At 40.7% G+C, this 21,369-nt stretch overlaps 1 protein-coding gene across 5 annotated transcripts in view; it reads right to left on the bottom strand.

The window, feature by feature from the left end:
- The window catches only part of LOC116861451 (immunity-related GTPase family M protein 1-like), a 26,364-nt gene extending 5,277 nt beyond the window's left edge, over nucleotides 1–21,087 (bottom strand). Inside the window, exons 1-5 of one of the 5 annotated variants that reach the window (XM_032848038.1) lie at nucleotides 20,790–21,087; nucleotides 14,162–14,335; nucleotides 9,719–9,864; nucleotides 8,839–8,907; nucleotides 6,360–6,589 (exon numbers count right to left, since the gene is read on the bottom strand). In XM_032848038.1, the coding sequence (XP_032703929.1) occupies nucleotides 6,360–6,560 (201 nt within the window). In that variant the 5' untranslated portion in view covers nucleotides 6,561–6,589; nucleotides 8,839–8,907; nucleotides 9,719–9,864; nucleotides 14,162–14,335; nucleotides 20,790–21,087. Of the gene's footprint in view, nucleotides 1–6,359; nucleotides 6,590–8,838; nucleotides 8,908–9,718; nucleotides 9,865–9,978; nucleotides 10,222–14,161; nucleotides 14,336–20,789 lie in introns of those variants that run through there. The other 4 variants (XM_032848041.1, XM_032848040.1, XM_032848042.1 and 1 more) reach the window with 4 other exon arrangements.
- Nucleotides 21,088–21,369: the final 282 nt, after the last annotated feature.

The raw sequence follows: 21,369 nt of genomic DNA, 5'->3' as shown, positions 1-21,369 counted from the left end.
AAGGCGAGAGGAGAAAAAAAAAAAAAAAAAAAGGTGAACAAACATAAAAACCTCCAGAGAACAAAAGCCTGAAAAAACCGGTTTCCTCAGAGCCCATCCCCTTGAGGGCAACTGGAGGACTTAACTCAAGGAACATCATTGACTGAAAACCCAGTGGCAGGCCCCTCCCCCAGAAAAATCAACCAGGAGAGGAAAAAAAAAAAAAAAGACTACAAGAGAACCACCACTGCTACTTCATAGGACAACTTTTATTTTTAATTTGTTCCCACTATTCTGGCTCATTTTTTTATATAGATAATTTTTTAACCGATTTAACATCACAGCGAGCTGTCCAGTACATCAAATTCCATAATAACCTTCTAACCTGAACTTTTTGATACATACATCTGTGTTTTTCTTTTGATTTTTATTTTTTAAATTTTTTTTCTAAATTTTAATTTAGTTTAGTCTAGTTTATTCCTTTTTTATTTTTATTTTCTAATATTCATATAGAGTTAAACTTCAAAGTAATCCCCTTTCCCCAATCAATACTACCCCTATAGATAAACCAATTTTTAATCCCCCTTTGGCCTAGGAAAGTTGAGTCCTTTAACAAAGATATCAAGATACGTCCAGGAAGAATCAAAACAACCTTCCTTGCCCACACTGAGAAGTTATAACCACTCTCCCATCTTTTTCTTCCACCAGTGTTTCTGTGTTTTTATGTTTGTCCTGATAGTATATAAATCTTACACTTGGGGTTCTTTTCGACAAGGTTCTTCCTTTATTTGCATATATATATTTTTTTCTCTTGTTATATACTTTTATCAGTCTTTTTGTCTGTTTTTGTTTGTATACCTAATAAATCTTACCATGGGGCCCATTTGGGCTGAACCTTCTCTTTCATCTTCCCTTTCTTTCCTGTCTCTCTCTCTTTTTCTTTTTCTTTTCTTTTTTCTCTCATTTGGGTGGGGAATCCTGATTGCTCAGAAGTGTTCCAGGGTGCACCCAGATTGCACCACGGTTGATACAACCAGCTACATCTGTTCAGTCATCTCTCACCAAAATGACTAGGAGGAAGAATGCCCAACAGAAGAAAAATACAGAAGATGGACCTTCTGAAACAGAGTTAACAGCTATCAACATAGACAATATGTCAGAAAGAGAATTCAGGCTAACAATTATCCAGGCAATAGCTAAGTTGGAGAAAGCCATGGATGACCAAATGGAATTGATTAGGGCTGAGCTGAGAGCGACCAGACAGGATGTTCACAGTGTTAGGGCAGAGCTAAAAGCTACCAGGGCTGAGGTTCACAATGCTCTCAATGAGTTCCAATCTAATCTAAATTCTCTCAAAGATAGGGTAACTGAGACAGAAGATAGAATTAGTGATCTGGAGGACAAACAGATAGAGAGAAAGGATCAAGAGGAAGCCTGGAACAAATAGCTTACAAAGCATGAAAACAGAATCAGGGAAATAAATGACGCCATGAAACGTTCCAACGTCAGAATTATTGGAATCCCTGAAGGGAAGGAGAAAGAAAGAAGTCTAGAAGATAGAGTGGAACAAGATCTTCATGAAAATTTTCCCAATCTCGCGAATGGAACCAGCGTTCATGTACTAGAGGCTGAACGGTCTCCACCCAAGATTATAGATTCCAGAAAAACATCATGGCAAATGATAGTCAAATTGAGGAATCATAATTATAGATATAATCTTTTGAAAGCCGCTAGGACAAAGAGGCTCCTTACTTATGGAGGAAAGCCCAACCGAATAACGTCAGACCTGTCCACAGAGACCTGGAAAGCCAGAAAGGGCTGGCAAGATCTATTCAGGGCACGAAATGAGAAGAACATGCAGCCAAGAATACTTGATCCAGCAAGACTGACATTCAAAATGGATGGAAAGATAAAGAGATTCCAAGACCGGCAAGGCTTAAAAGACTATGCAACCACCAAGCCGACACTGCAGGAAATATTAAGGGGGGTTCTATAAAAGAGGAAAAATCCTAAGAAAAGCATTGAACAGAAATATAGAGACAATCTACAGAAAGAAAGACTTCCAATATAACACAATGTCAATAAAAACGTATCTATCAATAATCACTCTCAATGTGAATGGCCTAAATGTGCCCATAAAATGACACAGGGTTGCAAATTGGATAAAACGACAGGACCCATCCATATGTTGTCTACAAGAGACCCATTTTGAACCTAAAGATACATCCAAACTGAAAGTGAAGGGATAGAGAAGCATCTTTCATGCCAATGGGCCTCAAGAGAAGGCTGGGTTAGCGATTCTCATATCAGATAAATTAGATTTTAAACTAAAGACTGTAGTCAGAGATACAGAAAGACACTACATCATTCTTAAAGGGAATATCCACCAAGATGATCTAACAATTGTAAATACCTATGTCCCCAATATGGGAGCAGCCAATTCCATAAGAAAACTGTTAATCAGGATAAAGAGTCATACTGATATGAATACATTAATAGTAGGAGATCTTAACACACCTCTCTCAGTGATAGACAGATCATACAAGCAGAAAATCAATAAAGAAACAAGAGCATTGAATGACATATTGGACCAGATGGACCTCATAGATATATACAGAACATTCCACCCTGAAACAACAGAATACTCATTCTTCTCAAGTGCACATGGAACCTTCTCAAGAATAGGCCACATACTGGGTCACAAATCAGGATTCAACCGATACCAAAAGACTGAGATTATTCCCTGCATATTCTCAGATCACAATGCTTTGAAACTGGAGCTCAATCACAAGGAAAAGTTCGGAAGGAACTCAAACACCTGGAAGCTAAAGACCACTTTGCTTAAGAATGCTTGGATCAACCAGGAGATCAAAGAAGAACTGAAACAATTCATGGAAACCAATGAGAATGAAGACACTTCGGTCCAAAACCTATGGGATACAGCAAAGGCGGTCCTAAGGGGGAAATACATACCCATCCAAGCCTTCCTAAAAAAAATTAAAAAACCCAGAACAAAGCAGCTGTCTCCACATGTTAAAGAACTGGAGAATCAACAACAAATCAAACCAACTCCACACATAAGAAGGGAAATAATCAAGATTAGAGCTGAGATCAATGAGGTAGAAACTAGAGATACAGTAGAACGTATCAATGAAATTAGAAGCTGGCTTTTTGAAAGAATCAATAAGATCGATAAACCATTGGCCACTCTAATCCAAAAGCAAAGAGAGAAAGCCAAAATTCATAAAATTATGAATGAAAAGGGAGAGATCACAACTAACACCAAGGAAGTAGAAACAATCATCAGAAGTTATTATCAACAGTTATATGCCAATAAGCTAAGCAAGCTAGATGAAATGGATGCATTCCTGGAAAACTATAAACTCCCAAAATTGAACCAGGAAGAAATCAACAACCTAAATAGACTGATATCTAGTAACGAGATTGAAGCAGTGATGAAAAACCTCCCAAAAAACAAGAGCCCAGAAGCTGATGGAATCCCTGGGGAAGTCTACCAAACTTTCAAAGAAGAAATAACACCTATTTTCCTGAAGCTGTTTCAAAAAATTGAAGCAGGGGCACCTGGGTTGCTCAGGGGGTTAAAGCCTCTGCTTTCGGCTCAGGTCATGATCCCAGGGTCCTGGGATCGAGTCCCGCATCTGTCTGTCTGCTCAGCAGGGAGCCTGCTTCCTCCTCTCTCTCTGCCTGCCTCTCTGCCTACTTGCGATCTCTGTCTGTCAAATAAACAAATAAAATCTTAAAAAAAAATTGAAGCAGAAGCAAAACTTCCAGACTCTTTCTATGAAGCCAGCATTACCCTGATCCCCAAACTAGGCAAAGACCCTACCAAAAAGGAGAATTTCAGACCAATATCACTGATGAATATGGATGCTAAGATTCTCAACAAGATCCTAGCAAACAAGATCCAACAGCACATTAAAAAGATTATCCACCATGACCAAGTGAGATTCATTCCTGGGCTACAAGGATGGTTCAACATTCACAAATCAATCAAGGTGATAGAAAAATCAATAAAAGAAGAGAGAAGAACCACATGGTCCTCTCAATTGATGCAGAAAAAGCATTTGACAAAATCCAGTATCTGTTCCTGATTAAAATGCTTCAAAGTATAGGGATAGAGGGAACATTCCTGAACTTCATCAAATCTATCTATGAAAAACGCACAGCAAATATCATCCTCAATGGGAGAAAGCTTGCCGCCTTCCCGTTGAGATCAGGAACACGACAAGGATGCCCACTCTCACCACTCTTGTTCAACATAGTATTAGAAGTCTTAGCAACAGCAATCAGACAACAAAGAGAAATTAAAGGTATCCAAATTGACAATGAAGAAGTCAAACTCTCTCTCTTCGCAGATGACATGATTCTTTATATGGAAAACCCAAAAGACTCCACCCCCAAACTACTAGAACTCATACAGCAATTCAGTAACGTGGCAGGATACAAAGTCAATGTACAGAAATCAGTGGCTTTCTTATACACTAACAATGAAAATACAGAAAGGGAAATGAGAGAATCGATTCCATTTACTATAGCACCAAGAACCATAAGATACCTGGGAATAAACCGAACCAAAGAGGTAAAGGATCTGTACTCGAGGAACTATAGAACACTCATGAAAGAAACTGAAGAAGACACAAAAAGATGGAAGACCATTCCATGCCCTTGGATCGGAAGAATAAACATTGTTAAAATGTCTATACTGCCTAGAGCAGTCTATACTTTTAATGCCATTCCAATCAAAATTCCACCAGTATTCTTCAAAGAGCTGGAGCAAATAATCCTAAAATTTGTATGGAACCAGAAGAGACCCCGAATCGCTAAGGAAATGTTGAAAAACAAAAATAAAACTGGAGGCATAACATTACCTGATTTCAAGCTTTACTACAAAGCTGTGATCACCAAGACAGCATGGTACTGGCATAAAAACAGACACATAGACCAGTGGAACAGAGTAGAGAGCCCAGATATGGACCCTCAACTCTATGGTCAGTTAATCTTCGACAAAACAGGAAAATATATACAGTGGAAAAAAGTCTCTTCAATAAATGATACTGGGAAAACTGGTCAGCTATTTGTAGAAGAATGAAACTCGACCGTTCTCTTACACCATACACAAAGATAAACTCAAAATGGATTAACGACCTCAACATGAGACAGGAATCCATCAGAATCCTAGAAGAGAATATAGGCAGTAACCTCTTCAATATCAGCCACAGCAACTTCTTTCAAGATATGTCTCCAAAGGCAAAGGAAACAAAAGCCAAAATGAACTTTTGGGACTTCATCAAAATCAAAAGCTTCTGCACAGCAAAGAAAACAGAGGCAACCCACGGAATGGGAGAAGATATTTGCAAATGACAGTAGAGACAAAAGATTGATATCCAGGATCTATAAAGAACTCCTCAAACTCAACACACACAAAACAGATAATCATATCAAAAAGTGGGCAGAAGATATGAACAGACACTTCTATGAAGACATACAAATGGCTCTCAGACACATGAAAAAACGTTCATCATCACTAGCCATCAGGGAGATTCAAATTAAAACCACATTGAGATATCACCTTAGACCAGTTAGAATGGCCAAAATTAGCAAGACAGGAAACAACATGTGTTGGAGGGGATGTGGAGAAAGGGGAACCCTCTTACACTTTTGGTGGGAATGCAAGTGGGTGCTAGCCTCTTTGGAGAACAGTGTGGAGATTCCTCAAGAAATTAAAATAGAGCTTCCCTATGACCCTACAATTGCACTACTGGGTATTTACCCCAAAGATACAGATTTACCCCAATATTTATAGCAGCAATGGCCACAGTCGCCAAACTGTGGAAAGAACCAAGATGCCCTTCAATGGACAAATGGATAAGGAAGATGTGGTCCATATACACTATGGAGTATTATGCCTCCATCAGAAAGGATGAATACCCAACTTTTGTAGCAACATGGACGGGACTGGAAGAGATTTTGCTGAGTGAAATAAGTCAAGCAGAGAGAGCCAATTATCATATGGTTTCACTTATTTGTGGAGCGTAACAAATAGCATGGAGGACATGGGGAGTTAGGAGAAGGGAGTTGGGGGAAATTGGAAGGAGAGGTGAATAATGAGAGACTATGGTGTCTGAAAAACAATCTGAAGGATATGAAGAGGTGGGGGATTGGGAGGTTGGGGGAACCAGGTGGTGGGTATTAGAGAGGGCTCGGATTGCATGGAGCACTGGGTGTGGTACAAAAACAATGAATACTGTTATGCTGAAAATAAATTAAAAAATGATTAAAAAATAATAAAAAAAATAAAAGGAAAAAAAAAGAAAACTGAGCTCCAATGTTCTGTCTTGTGCAGCAGGGAAGCTACCCACCTCACAGGACTTCTGGAAGGGCTTCATGCTAAGATCCAAGTGAAGGCCTGGAGAGACCTGCCAGCAACTGCTTGGTGAATTCTCTCTCGTCTTAGGACCTCTGATGAAGGCTTTTCTCTGGTTCTTCTTATTGCCTCCACCTCTTACTGCAGTGTATGAAGATTTTGATCTGTGAGTCTGTGTGGGCAGGATGTTCTGCATGCCTTTTCTTCATTAATCTTCTATGAGTTCTATTAAACAAGTGATAGTATTATTCCTGGTCACAGATCAAGAAACAGTGTCTCACAGATGAGAAACAAGGCTCAAATTGCATAGCAATGACCCAGGATCCAAGATATAAATTCACAGTGTCTTTCTCTTTCTGTCTGGACAGGAGAGGAGGACCATCCTAGTAAATGCTGAATCTCCAGCCCCAGGGGCTGAGGGGTGGCTGGATTCTGAGATGCTTCCCCTGGGGATGTGGGTCCAATAATTGCTGTCAATTACCATCTACCTCTCCCTGGATGCACCCTTACTAATTTGGGGGAGAGAATGGAAATCACAGTTCTCTCTCAACTCCCATCCTCACTCCACATTAAACTCACTGATTTCCAAGTGTGAAGAGAAATACCAAAATGTGTCCCCACTTCTCAGAAAATGTTGCAGGGAACCTAACCCCCACTGGGAGTTAGAGATGCCCAGTGAAATGATCAGGAGATGCTGGGAGTTCAGAGAGAGGGAAGCTGATGGATTATGATGTGATCATGATCCCATCTGCTTGGGGACTAGAATCTCCTGAGGCCTGTGCCCACAAAGTTTTCAGGGTCCTCCATCAGGAGAGTTGCAATAGGTCAGCAAAAATGTGCCTCTTCCTGCAGGGAGTGGAAGTGCCCTGAGCTCGGTGAGGGGGTGAATGACATGGTGGTGGGCAGGCACATATGGAGAAAGCTGGCTAGAAGTCAGAAAGATGGAGCTCTGGGCTGGCTCAGGCTGAAAGAACATTCTGGAATAAGAAGAAGAGTAGCCCTTGCCCTTGTACTCAAAGCCTTCTTTAAGACCTCTCTTGACTATTATCCTGAATAGCCTCCCTCCATTCTTGTTTGTGGGGTACATAGAAGTCCCTGGAGGCCTCAACTGCCATCGTGGCTCCAGGGAGACGATCTCTTCGGTGAGTTCAAGGATCACTGACTTGGTTGTGTGGAAGGGCTTTCTGCTGCCCTTCAGCATGCTATATATTCTGCTTGCCTGTAAATTTGCCCTAGTATGGGATGGAAAAGATTGGATGTCCTTATCAGTGTTCCTGTGGTCCCCAAGCAGGCCAAAACATAGGACCTGGGCTACAGCCCTTGATTTCTTTTCCTGGTTTGTCTAAAATCCCATCACAACTTCCACATGTACCCACCTCATCTTGACTTCCCAACTGTTAGATCAATCGAAAAAACCCCTGTGTCTTCAAAAGTTCAAAGTCCCAGAAAACATTCTTTCATCCCCGTTAGATGATTAGTATCATAAAAATACACATGCAAGTCTTTGCACTTACAGCAAATAATTCCCTAGATTCTAGTGCCCTTAGTCCCCAGCAGGTATGGGACATACTTCTGTTAGATGAATGAAACACAATATACCATTTTATGTCTTCTACTTATTGGTTGATGGATAATTTAACTTTGCTTCCTAAATCTGTCATCTGAAATGTTGAAGCCATTTCTGCCACAGGCCTTCGGAAAGCAAGAAGGGGCTGGGGCAGAGTATGACCATCCCCCCACCACAAGGTGGGTGTGGGAGGTGAGCACAAACCTATATTTTTCCAGACCATTTCTATGACTATGTCTGACCATGAACTTTTCACATGTCTTCTCAGCTGAGCCCCTGTTCTGGACCTGATTGAAGGGGGGTGATTGAGGTTACGAAGCACCAGCCACAGCTCTCCTATTCCCCACTACCTGCTCATCTGGTCTCTGGTACCTGGTACTAGACGTGGGACCCTCTCGGGATCCTTTTAGGCAGTACTGTGCCCATGTGTCACTACCATTGCAGGATGGGACAAGGGTAACTCCATGACAAGCTGTAAGTTATTCCAGGTGCAGTCAGTTCATATGTGTCTGCAGGACACTGAGGCTCAGATTACTGACCCAGAAGCCATCATAGACAAATCCAGGTGCAAGTGCCTCCCTCCGCTTCCTTATTGTAGATCCTACTCATGCTAAACCTCTGATCTTCCCTCTTGAAAGAGAGTTTGAGGGTCTCTGAGTAAAGAGACTCTGAGTAAAGTCCTTTATGGAGGGAGCCCAGGTAGCAGATTCAACTAGAGAGGGCAGGGGTGCTTGCAAAAGAACCAGACCCTGGGAGCAGATCTTTCAGCCTTCTGAATGAGATCAACAGTGAGAGATGCATTTCACATAAGAACTAAGTACATACTCAACACACATGCATGCACACATATGCATAGACCTGAAGAAAGAGTTGACCAACAGTCTGTCTATCCTTTATTTTAACCTACTGGATTCTATTGCACTGGGTAAATTTTACTTTGAACTCTTGTTATAATGCACCAGATAGATTTCATGACCTAAGAAGCAGAAAGGAAAACACTCATTAGAGGACTTCCAACGCAGGCTCCTATATAGTTCATACCATGCCCAGTGATCACCAAACTAGAAATCTAAGGCATCAAGGCCTTTTGTAGTTTGAACCTAACGTGGGACAAGCCCGTATTTCCCCCATTTTATCATCATAGGGAAAGGATGAGGGGGAAAAAATCAACATATTGATTTATTCTAGGAAAGTATAATAAACATCTGCATCATCAGTGGGCAAGAAGCACAGAAGGACCTGGTCTGTGAAGAGTATTTCAAGAGTCTACCTCACTGAGGTGAAGGATGGAGTTGGTGTCCACCAAGGGGGATAGTTTCTCCAATGCAGATACACATGTGCACTGTTATACATTGTCTAACGTCTGTTAGACCCCTTGTCCCTGAAACCCCACCCCACTCCCTAATTCACAGGAGGTCAAGGCAGTGTTCCAGATAGACTGTCCCAACTCCAGGCTACCCCCCTGAAATTGTCATTGTCTTACATACTACTTAGACCCTAAGAGAATATGAATGAAATCTTCCTGTCCTTTTCAAACCCCAGTGCTGTGAACATGGAGGTGATAACCCCATTACCTCCACACTGGAGGGCTGGATAGGTTTGCAGCAGCCAAAGCGTTTGGGTGCTCTTTTGTCCCTGAAGAATATCAGAGAGGGTCCCAATGGTGACTACTCACTGAAATGGGTCACCCAGTCCCCAAGCTCTTCTCTCTGGTGTCAGACTCTATCTTTCATGTCACAGTAGGAGGGTTATTAGCCAAGTTGGGTTGTAGGAGCCCTCTTACTTACCTGCTCCGGGAAGCATTGTGTGACTACTATCAAGAAGGTATCGGTGGTCTTCCTAGAAGTTACCCCTCCCTGGGGAAGAGTCCAGCCCTGAAGCAGAGACCATTCCCTCTGAGACCATCCAAAACGTGTTCAATGCCCAGGATGCTCTGTAAGGAAAGAATAGAACTGTGTTGGGTTGGGGAGTCCTAGGAAGAGCCTGGAGAGGAAAGAAAAGGAGTTAGGAAGATGAAAGTGCAGGGTTTTCTGTTCTGGTGCCTAACCTGCTCAGAGCTGTGTAATTTCTGGATAATGATCGTGGCAGGATCTCAGCCCAAGTGCAGGGAAATCAGGGATGGCTGCTTTCAGTTTCTATTCCTGGAAATCACACCAGTTCTCAAAAAGGGGGAGAACCAGTTTCACTTTCTCCATTCTGGAGTGTAGGACTCCTACAGCATTAACCTGAGGCATGTCAGGATTATTTGAGCACCTTCAGCAGAGAAACCCAGGGAAGGGTAGGGGTGCTCTGTGACCAGCCCCGCAGGGTCACTGCCTATGTTCTCCTCTAGGAGTTTGATGGGTTCCTATCTCACATTGAGATCTTTCATCCATTTTGAATTTATCTTTGTGTATGGTATAAGAGAATGGTCAAGTTTCATTCTTCTACATTAAGCTGTTCAATTTTCCCAGCACCACTTATTGAAGAGACTGTCTTTTTTCCATTGGATATTTTTTCCTGATTTATCAAAGATTAGTTGACCATAGAGTTTAGGGTCCATTTCTGGGTTCTCTATTCTGTGCCACTCTTCTATGTGTCTGTTTCTATGCCAATACCAAGCTGTCTTGATCACAGCTTTGTAATATAGCTTGAAGTCAGGGAACATGATGTGCCCAGCTTTTAACATTCCCTTAGTGATTCGGGGTCTTTTCTGGTTCCATACAAATTTTAGGATTAATCCAGCTCCTTGAAAAATGATGGCATTTTTTATATGGTATAGGGATGGCATTGAAAGTGTAGATTGTTCTGGGCAGGACAGACATTTTAACAATGTTTATTCTTCCAATTCATGAGCATGGAATATTTTTCCATCGTTTTGTGTAAATTAAATAAGACACAAAAAGATTTTAGCCATTCTGACAGATGGTAATACCTCATTGTAGTTTTGATGTGGATTTCCACTTCCATCCCTTCACTTTAGATCAGCAAGTGCCTTTAAGTCTAAAATGAGTCTCTTGGGGTGCCTAAGTGGCTCAGTCAGTTAACCAGTTGCCTTGGACTCAGGTCATGATCTCAGGGTCCTGAGATTGAGCCCCATATCGGGCTCTCTGCTCAGTGGGGACTCTGCTTCTCTCTCTTGCTGCTGCTCCCCCTGCTTGTGCTGTCTCATTTGTGCTCCCTTTCTCTCTCAAAGAAAGAAAGAAAGAAGGAAAATCTTTATAAAAATAATAGAAGAAACTGAGACTCTTATAGGTATCAAATACATTTTTTAATCCATTCTGATACCCAATGTCTTTTTTCTTTATTTCTTTTCAGGATAAGAATTTATTGTTTTTGCACCACACTGAATGCTCCATGCAATATGTGCCCTCCTTAATACCCACCACTTGGCTCCCCAAACCTCCCACTCCCTGCCGCTTCAAAAGCCTCAGGTTGTTTTTCAGAGTCCATAATTTCTCATGGTTCTCCTCCCCTTCCAATTTCCCTCAACTCCCATTTCCTCTCCATCTCCCTATGTCCTCCATGTTATTTGTTATGCTCCACAAATAAGTGAAACCATATGATAATTGACTCTCTCTGCTTGACTTATTTCACTCAGCATAATCTCTTCCAGTCCCGTCCATGTTGCTACAAAAAAAGTTGGGTATTCATCCTTTCTGATGGAGGCATAATACTCCATAGTGTATATGGACCACATCTTCCTTATCCATTTGTCCGTTGAAGGGCATCTTGGTTCTTTCCACAGTTTGGCGACCGTGGCCATTGCTGCTATGAACATTGGGGTACAGATGGCCCTTCTTTTCACTACATCTGTATCTTTGGGGTAAATACCCAGTAGTGCAATTGCAGGGTCATAGGGTAGCTCTATTTTTAATTTCTTGAGGAATCTCCACACTGTTCTCCAAAGTGGCTGCAACAACTTGCATTCCCACCAACAGTGGAAGAGGGTTCCCCTTTCTCCACATATCCTCCAACACACGTTGTTTCCTGTCTTGCTAATTTTGGCCATTCTAAGTGGTGTAAGGTGATATCTCAATGTGGTTTTAATTTTAATCTCCCTGATGGCTAGTGATGATGAACATTTTTTCATGTGTCTGAGAGCCATTTGTATGTCTTCATTGGAGAAGTGTCTGTTCATATCTTCTGCCCACTTTTTGATATGATTATCTGTTTTGTGTGTGTTGAGTTTGAGAAGTTCTTTATAGATGCTGGATATCAATCTTTTGTCTCTACTGTCATTTGCAAATATCTTCTCCCATTCCATGGGTTACCTGTTTGTTTTCTTGACTGTTTCCTTTTCTGTGCAGAAGCTTTTGATCTTGACAAAGTCCCAAAAGTTCATTTTAGCTTTTGTTTCCTTTGCCTTTGGAGACATATCTTGAAAGAAGTTGCTGTGGCTGATATTGAAGAGGTTACTGCTTATGTTCTCCTCTAGGATTCTGATGGATTTCTTTCTCACATTGAGGTCTTTCATCCATTTCGAGTTTACCTTTGTGTACAGTGTAAGAGAATGGTTGAGTTTCATTCTTCTACAAATAGCTGTCTCATTTTCCCAGCACCATTTATTGAAGAGACTCTCTCTTTTCCACTGTATATTTTTCCTCCTTTGTCAAAGATTATTTGACCATAGAGTTGAGGGTCCATATCTGGCTCTCTACCCTGTTCCACTGGTCTATGTGTCTGTTCTTACGCCAGTACCATGCTGTCTTGGTGATCACAGCTTTGTAGTAAAGCTTGAAATCAGGTAACGTGATGCCCCCAGTTTTATTTTTGTTTTTCAACATTTCCTTAGCAATTCGGGGTCTCTTCTGATTCCATACAAATTTTAGGATTATTTGCTCCAGCTCTTTGAAAAATACTGGTGGAATTTGATCAGAATGGCATTAAAAGTAGAGATTGCTCTAGGCAGTATAGACATTTTAACAATGTTTATTCTTCCAATCCAAGGGCATGGAATGGTCTTCCATCTTTTTGTTTCTTCTTCAATTTCTTTCATGAGTGTTCTGTAGTTCCTCGAGTACAGATCCTTTACCTCTTTGGTTAGGTTTATTCCCAGGTGTCTTATGGTTCTTGGTGCTAAATTAAATGGAATCAATTCTCTCATTTCCCTTTCTATATTTTCATTGTTAGTGTATAAGAAAGCCACTGATTTCTGTACATTGACTTGGTATCCTGCTACGTTACTGAATAGCTGTATAAGTTCTTTTGATTGAAGTATGTAGTCCATTAACATTCAAAGTAATTATTGATAGATATGTATTTAGTACCATTTTATAACTGTTTTGTCATTAGTTCTGGTGATTTTCTGTCCTTTCTTGCTTTTGTCAGTTTTTGTCTCTCCTTTGCACTGAAAACTCTTTGGTCTGAAGACACCTGAGTGACTTAGTCGGTTAAGTGTCCCACTCTTGATTTCAGCTCTGATCATGATCTTAGGGTCATGAGATTGAGCCCTGCATGGACTCTGCACTAAACATTGAGCCTGCTTGAGATTTCTTCTCTCCCCACCACCCCTGCTCCTCCCCACTACTTGCATGTGCACACACTGTCTCTCTTTCAAAATAAAATGAATTTTTTTAAGAAAAAAAAAAAAACACTTTGGTCTGTCCACATAGTGTCGGGGCGGGGGGTGTGTGTTTGTCTTCATGGGGTAGGGCCTCCATCCTGGGACTGAGGCTAGCTGATTGAGAAGGTCAGTCTCACCAGAATGCAGAGGGGTAAGGCTTAGTGTAAGCAAGTTAGGCTGACAATATTGGCCTTGTGGTGCTTCCAGCAGTTGGAGCTGAGGTGGGTGGGAGGGAAATGGTGCAAGGAAGGGGGAATTGTGAATTGTCTCAGGAGAGGCATCTGTGTGAACACTTCAAGGTCATGCTCCAAGAAAAGTAAACAATCTCTCCCTTGTGTGCACCAAGCATTCTTCAGATCCCTGTTTCCAAGCTGTCTGACCTGGGTTGTTTGCCTGCCTTCTTTCCAGAAGCAGCACAGCCAAGCCTGCTGTGCTAAAGCCAAGCCTACTGTGATGTTTAAAACTGCAGGCTTTAAGCCAAGCTGGTTGCAAGAATTCATAATATATAGCCCCTCTTGTTTTCCAAGTCAATGGCTGTGGGATAATATTCTCCTGCTGTGTTCCCCCATGTGCTTCTCTACTTCTCTCTCTCTCTCACACACGTTCTCTACATCCATGCCCTCCCATCCCTTCTGCAGCACCCAACATCCCTTTCTCCCTTAAACCATGACTCCACACTTCCTACCTTCTCCAATGGGGCCTCTTCTCTCCCTTTAGCTGTGGAGTTTGTTCTGTCCGTCTTCAGGTCAATTCCTGGGATATTCAGGATGACTTGATAGTTATCTCATTGGGTTCATGGGAGGAGGGGAGCCTAGGGTCCTCCTGCTCACTGCATGCTTCCTCTCCCCAAGCCAGTATCCTTAATAAGTATAGATACAATTTTTTTCAACAAAATATTAGCAAACAAAATTCAACATCATATGAAAAGAATCATACATCAGGGTCAGTGGGATTTGTTTTATTTATGTCCCAGGGGATGCAAGCTTAATTTCACCTGAGCAAATCAATGTATATAATATACCACATAAATGGAATAAAGGATAAAAATTAGATGTCAACTCCGTTCAAGCAAAAAAAAAACAGCAAAATTAAATGTCTTTTCATAAATAAATGTTCAGCAAATTGTGCATAATAAAAGCCATATAGGCAGGCCCCCAGCTAACATCATACTCAAAAGTGAAAGGAAGAAATCTTTTCCTCTAAGATCAGGAAAAGGACAAGGATGCCTTGCCACACCATTCTATGCAAAACAGTCCTGGAAGTTCTGGTCATAACAATCAGGAAAAGAAAAGATATAAAAGTCATCCACACCACAAAGGAAGAGGTAAACCCAAAGATTTCACCAAAATCTTGTTCAAAGTAATGAGCAAAGTTAACAACATTTCAAGATACAAAATGAGTATCTTTGTACAAAAATCTGTTGCATTTCTGTACACTAAAAATCAACTAGCTGAAAGACCAATTAAGAAAACAATTAGAATTACACAGAATGAGGGATGTCTGAGTGGTTGAGTCGGTTAAGCATTTGCCTGCAGCTCACAGGGTCCTGGGATCGAGTCCTGCACTGGGTTTCTTGCTCAGCAGGGAGCCTGCTTCTCCCACTGCCTGCCATTCCCGCTGTTTGTACTCACTCTATCTCTGGCAAATAAATAAATAAAATCTTTAAAAAAAAAAAAAAGAATTACAACAGCATCAAAAAATAAAATAAAATTCCATCCATAGGGGAATGGATACAGAAGATGTGATTTTATATATGTATATACAAAACATAGAGTTTATATGTATATGGAAAACATAAAATATGTATATATAAAGTAAATACTACTCAGCCATTAAAAAAGAATGAGATATTGCTGGGGACACCTGGGTGGCTTAGTTGGTTAAGCATCTGCCTTCAGCTGAGGTCATTATCCCAGGGTCCTGGGATCGAGTCCTGCATTGGGCTCGTTGATCAACCGGGAGTTGCTTCTCCCTCTCCCACGGCCCTGCCTCATTTGTGCTCTCTCTCTTTCTCTGACAAATTAATTTAATTTAATTTAATTTAAATTTAAAAAAAGAGTAAGATCTTGCCATTTGCAACAACAACATGAATAGACTTAGAGAATAAAATGCTAAGTGAAATAAGTCAGAGTAAGACCTATACCATATGACTTGACTCATACATTGTAACTGTGCCTCAGAACAATGTGTTACTTAAAATATAACCCATGGGAAATTCTACTAGTTACCAAGCATGTTTAGTATAGCCTCAAGAAAAACACATACTGCCAACAGGCCTCTGGGGGAGAGGACGATATACTACGGCCTTGAAGCCGAGCAGAACGCCGCCTGCTTCATTTTTCCTTTATCTCCCCTTTCCCCCCACCAAGAGCACCTGTGGCTAATTAGGTAAATCCTTTGAATGTGCTTGCTCAACTATAAACTTTATACTGCTTGACCAAACATATTTTGCCTTCCTTCTTGTTTATCTACAAGACATATGACTAATGTTTAGCCTTCTTCCGCTCTTCTGTTAATTACTGTCTATATCTAATAAAAATGGAACTGAAAAGTTGTTCGGGGCAACAGTCTTTTCTACTGTTGTCCCTGCTACCTTTCTCTTACAGCTGACTTGTTTGTGCCTCATCCTTCTCCTGTGTGCCATCGGGAAGCAACAATACATGGAATTTAAGAAACAAAAGAAACAAAGAAAAAAGTAGAAAAAGAGAGAGGGAGATACCCTGAAACACAGAACACAAACTGGTGGTTCCCAGAGGGAAGGAGATATCCCAGATATCTGATCTATATCTGACCTATATCTATATCTATATCTGAATCTATAACTTGTGGTTTAATCTATCTATCTATAATATATCTATCTATCTATATATAACTTGTGGTTTAATCGTGGTATGTGTGTGTGCATACACATATATATTTAATAGTGATATATATGCCTATATATATATAATGTAATATTATTTAGTTATGAAAAAAAATCTTTCTACTTGCAACAACATAGGTGTACCTTGCAGGCTTTAGCTAAATGAAATAATTCAGAGACTGACAAATACCATATGATACCATATGATCTCACTATTTGTGGAATCTAAAAAGCAAAACAAAACAAAAAAACCCTAAAACAATGAGATCCTGGCTAAAGAGAACAGAAAATGTTCTCTGGGAGGTAAACTTTCTGAGTCTTTGGATTTCCAATTAATGCCTTTATTTAGAGCTCATTGTCAATAAATAGCTTAACTGAATATAGGATTCTGGATACAACATCATTTCATCTTAGAACTCTGAAGATCTATCTCCTTCCAACATGCCATGTTGCCAGTAAAAAACCCAGTGCCAATTCCATTCACATTCCTTGGATGGTCACCTGGTTGACTCCATGGAAAATCATAGGAACTCTTCATCCCTGGGGACTATGTCAGAAATGTCACCAGGGACTGATGACCTAGAGCACCTCCATCAACACTCAGCATTCAGAAGGCTCCTTAAACAACAGCTGATGTGAAAAGGCATGGAGATGCACATTACCAAGTGGGAGAAACCAATCTGGAAAGGCTACATACTGCACAATTCCAACTGTGTAACATTCTAGAAAAGGCAAAACTACAGATTCAGTAAAAAGATCAGTGGTTTCCAAGGGTTCAGGGGAGGGAGGGACAAGCCAGTGGAGTACAGAGGCCATTTAGAGCAGTGAAACCACTTTGTGTGATGTGGTAATGGTGGGTTAATGGCAGATAAATTATACTTTTGTCAAATCCCATAGAATATACAGCACCAACAGGGAACCCAATGTAAACTATAGACTATGGATGTGGAGGGAGAAAGATGGGTCAGTTTGGGTTCATGAACTGTAGGATGGTGTGGTTGTTGACAGTGGGGAGGCTCTACTTATGTGAGGGTAGGGTTACATGGGAACCCTCTGTACCTTCTGCTCAATTTTGTTCTTTACCCAAAACTGCTCTAAAATACAGTTTAATGAAAAAGATGATGGCTGTTGACATTGTTCTTCAGCTTTGACATTGTCCTTTGTTACTTTTTCTAAGTGTAATATGTGTTCAGCAGTTAGCTACTGTAGGATATATATGATATCTCGTACGTACATACACACAGAATAAAGCAAGATATAAAGGTATGCCAGGGTGGCTCAGTCAGGAGTCAGACTATTGGTTTCGGCTTAAGTCAAGATCTGAGATGGAACCCAACATTGGGCTCCCTGCTCAGCAGGGAGTTTGCTTAAGGATCCTTTCCCTCCTCCTTACCCCTCCCCTAATTGCAGACACTCTTTCTCGGTCTAAAATAAGTAAATAACTCTTTCAAAAAAATATCATCATGCAACATAAAAAAAAAGATCTAAATATAAATACCTGTGAACTCAACTTCCAAAATAAGAACAGGAATGTTCCTTATATAAGTGAATATTCCTACACAATTAATCCATATCCTGTCTCTCCATATCTCTTCTCAGACATACAGCAACTTCAAATTTTAAGTTTATCGTTTTTTGCTTCCTTCCGTTTTAACCACTATCTGTGGTTCCTCAGAAAATTAGTTGTCCTTGGTGGGTGTCTTAGAAAAATATAATTATTTTGTGTGTCATCTTCTGCAAGCTGCTTTTCATTTACAATTGTTTCTATCACATGTGTTTTCCATTTTGCAAAGATAGAATATGATATCTATTTTCTGTCAGTGGGCACTTTGGATTGGGGTTCTTTACAGTTGTTTCTTTTTATTCAACACAGTTCTGATACAAACATGTTACACATGTTTCTTGGACACCTGTGTAGAGCCTTCTCCAGAAATAGGAGAGGAATTGGTGGGTCATAACATTCGAATACTTACACATTGCACAAAAGGAAGAGAATGCATTGCTTAACAAAGCAGCATTAAATTTCCCATCATTCAGGTCTTTTCTGTACATAGGTCTTTTCTGTATGTCTGTCACTGCTGGAGAGTTGAGAAGGGCCTGCCTGCCCTTATACTCAAATGCAGAGTACACTTAAAAGTTGGTGCCTGTAACCACCATTCCTGTCTTCAGGAGGTTACATGGTGTCAGACCACATCTGCCTCTGAAGCAGCTTCCTGAATCAGGTCCTTTAAGCTCTGCAGGATCCATAGGCTCAAGCTCCTGGGTCTTCTCTGAATGATTTAAGTTAAATTAATTGTATTTCTAGATCACATCCAAATAAATTAAAATCATGAAACATTAATTACTAAACATACATGTCTCTAATTTTGGCTCCTTTATTATTGAGAAACTAAAGATAAATGTAAGTACTGTTGGTAAACCTTTTTGGTGTATTGTATGGGAAGATCGTAGTTTTAAAAAAGCATAGATTTCTAGAAAAAAATGTGTATTTATAAACTTTCCATCTCAAGAACAGAAGACTCGTCTAACACACAGATAACAAGTGCTTACTAGTTTATTTTCACTAGAAATTAAAGCTTCTAAGTGTTCAGACCTCTAATGTGTGTGGTAAAGCTACTAAAAATTAAAAAAGGAAACATCTCTGAAAGAAAGAAAACTAGGTTATGTGCTTTTGGTTAAAAAAAAGTGTATATGGACTGGAGAAACTTTTTTTGAGGCAAAAGAAAGTTGTAGAAATACTATAAAAATGAACCTTTAGAAAGGAATTTATTCATGGTTGGGACTGACAAACATTGCAATGAATATGTTCTCATAGAAAAGTAAACTGGTGCAAAAATAGAATTTGGATTCCTATCTATTAAAAGGACGAAGATTTGATGGTTATTTTAAACATCTGATCTATTTTTGGTAGTAGGCTGAGAATGTTACCCTTCCGTTTTAAGTGATCTTCCTAGAAAACAAAGATCCCGTGTTTTATGTTTCATTTCCATGTGTGTATGTATTCTAGAAATTATGTAAAATTCCTGGGAATTTGATACATCCTAGTATAATGTTATTGTTTGTAATTATTCTCTTACCTTCTGAAATTGCAGTCATCAAAACTGAGGCTTGCACTAAAAGGATTGAAACAGAGTACCAGGAAACTGCCCCCAGCTGACTCTCATATGCAAAGGCAGCCAACAAAAGAATCTATAAAGAACATGACACATGTGGACAATGTCCATTCTGCCTCTCCGCAAAAATGTCTCCTCGTTGTGAGATTTTTGCCATTCTAATGCCAGGGTAACATGGCAACCCTCTGCTTCCAAACCAGAGAAATATAACATGGGTAACCAATGGTTGTAAGTTGAATGAACAATCAGGGATTTATGGAACACAAGACAGCGACCGATTCTTCCTGACTCACTAGCAAACACATTTTTTGTTGTTTTTTTATTTCTTCACCCATTATATATATTTAAGATGACTCAAACTACGGATACATATTGGAGGGAAGACTTCTATAAAATTGTGGAAGTTTACCAGCAATGTCTGACTTGTCAGGCCCATTATCCTGGAAAAATTATTTTTTACCTCAGAGGACTCACATCACCTCCTTTGAGAGACATTTGAACACCCACAGCTGGTCTTTATTCAGCTGTCACCTGTCCTGAGTCATCAATGTGTTCTTCTTACTGTATGTGTGTTTTTCAGTTCAGCTGAAGTTTGCCCTGCTGCAAAGCAGATGCCCTAACAGTGGGAAAGGAACTGTCAATGATTTCTTTCTTTTACTCTTCCTCTCTTCCTTTAAAAACATTTCCCTTCCTAGAGCTCAATGGACCCCCTTTCTGTTTGCTAGATAAGATGCTGCCTAATTCATGAATTATATAATAAAGCTAATCATCCTTTAAAATTTATTTATTTGAGGGGCGCCTGGGTGATTAGTGGGCTAAACCCTCTGCCTTCAGCTCAGGTCATGATCCCAGGATCCTGGAATTGAGCCCCGTATCAGGCTCTCTGCTTGGCAGGAAGTCTGCTCCCCCGCCCTCTGCTTGCTTCTCTGCCTACTTGTGATCTCTGCCTGTCAAATAAATAAATGAAATCTCTAAAAAAAAATTATTTATTTGAATTGTGTCATTAATAGACAATACATGCATTGTCTCCCCCACAGAAAGGTAGTTAGGTATGAGATGGGGAGATGGGGAGTAGGAAGTGTCTGATCAGGAACCTCTTGGGGAAAAGCCCCATCCACTGACACCCCAGACATTCACATGATCCTTCTGCAGTTCACAGGAATAAAGTTTGTCCTCCAACCTCCCTCTGAAAATATCCCAAATAGTTAAATGCTCGAACTGGCACACAGCCATCCACCAGACATCCTGCCCCTCAGCCTTTCAAGTCCACAGCACCCGAGATCAAGCCTCCAGGCTCTCCCAAGCTTAGACATACAAATCTGTGATTTCTTGCTTACCAGTTCCTGGAGGGAAAGAGACTTCTGGTGTCAGCGTTGAGCTCTGAATGTGTCCCCGAGCAGCTCAGTAGATGCTGAGCCTGGTGGACATGCTCCCTGCAGCCCAGAGCAGGAGCACTGCTCTGCTCAGACTGGCCTTGCACTGGAACAGGTCCTGTGTGCTGGTGTGGCCACTGCAGAAATTAAACAGCTGATTGTCATCTGAAATGTCTCCACTTTGTGTGAGGAGCTGGCAGGACTTAAATAATCTGTGGCCTCTGCTCCACCCCCACAGGAACCTACCCAATAGTAAGAAGCAGCCATCACATGGCAGAGCCCTGCATTTCCAGGAATAGAAAGTGAAATCAAAGTTGAGGGCTCCCTTTCCAAGAAACACAGCCATTGTCGGGAAGAGAAACTGAAAGGCACCGTGGCCATTGATATGATGTGTTTTGGCATTGTGAGTGAGAGAAAGACATGAGATCCCAGTCAGCAGGCTTCTCAGTGACCCCAAAGGACACCCTAACCAGCCCCAGGTTCTAAGCCAGGCAGATTCTGAATCCACATTCAGAGAACACAGGACTGCGTCCTGGGAGAATGA

The sequence above is a fragment of the Lontra canadensis genome, unplaced genomic scaffold (genome assembly GCF_010015895.1).
Source record: "Lontra canadensis isolate GAN:19392208 unplaced genomic scaffold, GSC_riverotter_1.0 scaffold199, whole genome shotgun sequence".
Classification (NCBI taxonomy): domain Eukaryota; kingdom Metazoa; phylum Chordata; class Mammalia; order Carnivora; family Mustelidae; genus Lontra; species Lontra canadensis.
The sequence above is the reverse complement of the archived record's forward strand: the minus strand, read 5'-3'. Positions and strand labels throughout refer to the sequence as shown.